Source organism: Oncorhynchus tshawytscha, linkage group LG12, assembly GCF_018296145.1.
Source record: "Oncorhynchus tshawytscha isolate Ot180627B linkage group LG12, Otsh_v2.0, whole genome shotgun sequence".
NCBI classification, from domain to species: Eukaryota; Metazoa; Chordata; class Actinopteri; order Salmoniformes; family Salmonidae; genus Oncorhynchus; species Oncorhynchus tshawytscha.
Genome location: NC_056440.1, coordinates 67,274,565 through 67,280,564, shown reverse-complemented (window position 1 = coordinate 67,280,564; position 6,000 = coordinate 67,274,565). Strand labels below are relative to the sequence as shown.

The 6,000-nt window shown below is 41.6% G+C and overlaps 1 protein-coding gene across 1 annotated transcript in view; it reads left to right on the top strand.

Moving 5' to 3' along the window:
• Positions 1-3,281: 3,281 nt before the first annotated feature.
• Positions 3,282-6,000, top strand: part of LOC112263777 (synaptotagmin-9) — a 42,214-nt gene continuing 39,495 nt past the window's right edge. The window contains exon 1 of the mRNA XM_042330954.1: positions 3,282-3,971. Coding sequence (XP_042186888.1) covers positions 3,824-3,971 — 148 coding nt within the window. The 5' untranslated portion in view covers positions 3,282-3,823. The remainder of the gene's footprint in view (positions 3,972-6,000) is intronic.

The window sequence follows — 6,000 nt, the reverse complement described above, 5'->3', positions numbered from 1 at the left end:
TGGGTATTATATGTAGATTGATGAGGGGAAAAAACGACGTAATACATTTTAAAATAAGTCTATAACGTTACAAAATGTGGAAAAAGTCAAAGGGTCTTTCCAAATCAGAGAGTACTTTCCGAATGCACTGTATATGACAATGTTCCATTGAAATGTTGGGGTGACAGGTAGCCTAGTGGTTAGAGTGCTGGACTAGTAACCAAAAGGTTGCAAGATCAAATCCCTGAACTGACAAGGTCGTTCTGTCATTCTGCCCCTGATCAAGGCAGTTAACCCACTGTTTCTAGGCTACCATTGAAAATAAGAATTTATTTTTAACTGACTTGCCCAGATAAATAGAGGTAAAAGAAATATATATTAAAATAGACTTGGATCATGGGAATAACCAAACCCTGGTTTCTCTTCAAATGAATTATACGAAACAAAGAAGTCTATGATTTCACTGAATGACGAATACATACATTTTTTTGCCCTTTGGTGCAATTTTCACTCTGCGTACAAAATTCAAAACAGATCATCAAAAAGGCAGTTGTTTCAAAACTCTGAGCACAATTTCAATTGCCAAAGTACAATACATAAAAGCACAGTTACTTTTTGACCTAGAAATACATGTTTGACATCCCAATACATGTTAATAGAAACTAAATGCTTTTCACAATGCAGGGATCACATTACTTTTGATATGATTATATTCTCTTTTGTTAAAATACATTTTACTATTACTTAAACCGACTGCTTTTAATTGCTGATCACTTAAACGTTTGGTAAACCTGTAGATTTTTACAGGTAAACTGGTTTGTCTAATACAGATTTTAAAAACTACATAATGAAAATGTCTATTAAGTAGGGGGGTTATACTGATTTACTAAAATTGCATTGGCCATGTCGTCCTAAAACCTATACTATTGACTCATCTGTCCATAGAACATTTTTCCAAGTGTCTTGATGATCATCCAGGTGCTTCCAGGTGCTTTTTTGTTGCAAACTTGAGTTAACTTTTTGGAAGAGATGGGAACCATTATCTCTGGTGAAAACCAAACACTGCATTACACAGTAAGAACTTCATACCAACGGTCAAGTATGTGTGGTGGTTTGGAGATGCTTTTCTGCCTCAGGACCTTCACGACTTAGGAATTATGCTCTGTATCAGTGAATTCTACAGGAGAATGTCGGGACATCCGTCTGTGAGCTGAAGCGCAATCAAGACAACATGAAAATTGTTAAAAAGCAACAAATTGGAAGTTTTGGAATGGCCTTGCTCCCCTCTCCCTTCTACTCTACCCTCTTCTCTCCCCTCCACGGTGTTGTGGGAGACTGATCAACAACCACAGGAAGCATTTGGTTGCAGTCATTGCAGCTATAAGTCGCACACACTTTAAAAAAAAACTTTTTTTAAAATTTCACCTTTATTTAACCAGGTCGGCCAGTTGAGAACAAATTCTCATTTGCAATTGCGACCTGGCCAAGATAAAGCAAAGCAGTGCGACACAAACAACAACACAGAGTTACACATGGAATAAACAAACGTACAGTCAATAACACAATATGAAAAAACCAAACAGATATTGAGTGTAAGGGGGCAATTCCTTTTTCACACAGGGGAATTAGATGTTGCATAACTTTGTTCATTAAATAAGTAAAATATGTATCCATTTTTTGTTGTTATTTGTAAACTCAGGTTCCCTTTATTTAATATTAGGTTTTGGTTGAAGCTCTGATAACATTCAGTATAAACAAATATGCAAAAATAGAGAAAACTAGAATGGGGGAAAATACTTTTTCACAGCGATCTATTGCCATTTACGCAGCAGACATTTTAGACCTTTTGGTATGTGTCCCCAGTGGGAATCTAACCCACAACTCTGCTGGTGCTAATGCCATGCTCTCGTCAACTGAGCCACGCACAAGACCACGACAATACATGTTTACAATGGAACATGTATGATTGCCATCCCCATGAGAGTAACAGCCTCATTCAGGCCATGGATGAGATAGGCAATGACTTAAATCCAGACCTACAGTATTTAGGCTTGGATTCACCATGCCAAAAGGTTTTTCCCCAGGTGCATGAACAATGAGGATATTTACTGTGATTTCAATGACAACCTATGTCCAAATGCTCAATACAGGCTTGATACAAACTAATGCCTTAAAACACTAGGTTTCTTTCATTTGTTTCATTTGATTACATTGTAAAGAGGTCTTCAATGGTCACACCATTGACACACATGGGATAGAAATGTACATTTTATGTTTAGTCAATTTGAATGAGTAGTGGAAGAATTTGTACTGTAATATAGCATATAACATCCAAAGGGCAATTTATCTTAAAAGTTTTGCTTTTGGATGAACTGGTTGTTAAAATAATGACATTATATCATTATGTTGTGTTTTGGTGATTAAACCAATGTACTCATTATATTTCACATTAAACATATATTTTGGATCAATGGTTGTTAAGTGAATATAGTACCAAAGCGACAAAATAATGTTAACGTGTCCAGTGGTGCTAAGCTTTATTTAATGTGTTGCTCTTTATGAGGTAACCATGCCCTCCGGGATGGAAAGGGTTTGCTCTCATCCATTATGGAGTCTGATTCTACTCCTGTATAAGGCTCTATGGGGCTGGTAGCTTTAGCTCCATTGTGCTGCTTAAATATCTATTTGTTGCACAGGCTGTTTTCATTCATCTTTACAAAACTGTCTGGACAGGAATGTATTACATACACCTCTAGTCCCCTATAGTTCCATCTTTAGATCTATAGATCAAACACATATTCTGTACATGCATGCATGCACACACACACACACACACACACACACATGGTTAATACAGTACCTGTCAGTCACTGAAATGGACTGAGAAATTATTACATTGACTGCACAATAAAATAGGTGCTTACTGATCAATTGTGCAAATCTACAATATAATTAGTTATCAACCAGCCTCACCATGCAGCCCTTAATGGCATTGACATACTGTATATCCCAAGATAAATAGGTAGAACAACAGTCCTACCTGGCCACTATTATGTTGCACTCTCTCTAACATGTCCAAAGTTATAAACAGAACAGCATAGAATATAACTGAGAAAAACAATAAAAATGCAGTAGCAGAAAACATGCACAGTCAACACCCCTAATTAGTTCGTTCTCAGGGCCAGTTCTATGGAAAGCCAGTTGGGCGTCAGTCTTGACGTGCATTTGGATGCCAGCCCAGGGGTCTCGGCGCAAAGAGAGCACTGGGGGTTTAGTGTTGACAGCGCCGTTACTAAGCGGAGCGCTTTGAACTGTGGAGAGTCGGGATCGCGCTCGCTCATTGCGTTGATGGTGAGTTGAGAGACCGGCTGCGCGGCGCCGGTCATTCACGCATCGAGAGAGCGCATGCACTTTTTCAACACCAATTGAGTGTGGACAGCGCACGGCGCCTCATAGCCTGTGAGTGGTCGGACATTCAACCTGTGGCTAAATTGTACGATAGAATACTTTTGATGGGGAAAACCCCACAATTGCATACTACACACTCGAAAAGGGATGCCCGACGTTTGGAAAGAAATAAAGGAATATTATGTTTTTTTGACCTAGTACTTACCTGTTCCTCCTCCGCTACCCTGGTTGGTTTTTCAGACAGCCAGAGTGGTGCTGAGCTGCTGAGTGTTGGTGACTCCGCTTCGGGTGGAGTGGTGCGCTGCTACTGGGGCTTCAGTTGACTCTCTGCCGGGAGGATTAGTGTGATTCTGCGGGGGCTAGTCGACTCTCTGGTGGGCGGGGTGGTGTGGTGGTGCCATAGGAGCCCCTCCATTCAGAAGGATGCTGGTGGGAAATGCCTGGCGACAGAGAGGACGAGATTTGTCAAAAAGCACTAGAACTACTGTCTGATCTGTGCTCTAAAGGGGAAGTACAGAATGAGAACTGTCTGGATTTCATTTACCATTTCCGGGACCTCGCCAGACCACGCTACACGGACTCAGGTATTAATGCACCGGTCAATCGTATCCAATTAATCGGCCCTGAAAGCAGTGTGTGTATGCAATGCGTGTGCGCTTTTCAGTTTGAATTATACAAAGATGTAACTTTTTTTTTCATGTGCTCTGAAATCTACATAACACTTTGATCTGAATATATTTTTCACACATTACGCTTGGAGAGATAGGGTTCCATTTCTGCACAGAACTTGTTGCATGGAGATTAGGAGTGGGGGAATTATTTTATGCAGGATTTTGCAGGAACATTTGTTTGATAAAAAACAAAAGTCAGTTGGCTATTTTCAACCTGGCCAATAAATGTAGTGTGGGATATGTGCGCGCCATGCATCTTGTTATATGTGCCTTTATTTCTGGTGCACCTGAGGTGGATGGGGGATTGGGTGTGGAGGGTAGTGACTGGCGCGAGTTTGCGGAGTCCTTGGTCGCATTCATTGAAGTTTGAGCTCGCGTGATTCCCAATGCTATCTCATTTTTTGCATTTGCACATGCGATACAATACTCGGCCACACAAGATCTCAGCGGATTCGTTTTGTAATCCCAGACACATTCATCAAGGGTGAGCGGTGAGTGCATGCGTATGTGTGCTAGCCTCAGCAAGAGAGGGAGTCAGCGCTTATAGTGGAGGGAGAATTTTGGGGAACCTAGCACGCCGAGCAAGCACGTCTGGAGACGAGGGAGAAGTACATTCTTAGTAATACAGTATCACACTAACCCACGCGAACTGTTTGTGTGTGAGTGTGTGTGTGTTCCACTCTACACACTGATCCATGACTGCCTGTTGCAGACCCTGGTGATTACTAGAAGGTTCTCTGGAGGTTTCTGGAAGGCATAACATGTGACATTGTGACCCCAATGGCCTCAGCTTTTAACCCAACCTTCTGCATTTCTCACATGCCCCTGATTGATGAATGGTTCAAGATGTGGTCCGTAACCCCATCCCCATCCTTTCAGTCAAAACATCTTGTCACTCTCCCATCCCCTTGCTCCCCTCTCTCCTCCCCTTCCCCCTATACCCCCTCTACCTTCTACTCTCTGTGCATCAGTCCCTGCTTCTCTCCCCTATGCACCATTTTTTCCCTCTCCAGCACTATTCTCTGTGCACTCTCTTCTCTCTCCATTCTCCCTCTCCCCTCTACATTGACAGCCAGGTGGTCTATGGTGGGGTTATTGAACTGCGATCAGAGGCATGTTCCCATGAGTCCACAGTCCCTGGTTTTATTTACATATCCAGCTGAGCCATGTCATCCTGTCCTGGATGACTGGCACCTCAATAAAACCAGAGAGAAATAAGGATGAAAGAGAGAGGAGAAAAAGATATAGGAAGATTGACAAGTCTTTTGCATTTGTCTCTGGCATTCAAAGATAATATGTGACCCAAACGAAGAGGAGTGTGTGTGTGTGTGTGTGTGTGTGTGTGTGTGTGTGTGTGTGGGTTAAAAACCAACCATGGCTAACACATTTGCAGTGTTTGTACAGGCCAAGTGACTCCTTCACACCAGATCAGGTCAAAATGAATGTCTGCACCTTACTCAATGTTAATGCCACTGTTGAAGCTTACTATTTTAAATCATCTGGAGAATGAAAAAAAATATAAAACTTACATTAGATCTCTCACCTTTACCAAAATAACTTCACAGACATCTGCCAGCTGTCTATACATTAATGTAGTGCTGAGCATGTTGCTAAGCACTCAGACCCATTATGCACAATGGTGTGATTCTGGGCTATATGTATAACATATGCCATGTTGAGTCTTCAGTAATAGCAACCCCGGGGGAAATTAAGCTATTCTATCTTAAGCCAGATCATGGCCATACAGAGAGTGGCTGGGGAAAGAGAGTTCCCCTGCTGCGCTCACCTTGTAGACTTGATAGACTGAGAGCAGGACTTCCAGCTACTCAACACTGTTTAAGTGTCGTTGCCACAGTATTATCAAACTCTACTTATAGATAATGTATGTGATATATGCCTGTGAGGTTTTTGGTTGGCAGCAGCTCACTCACATTCACATACA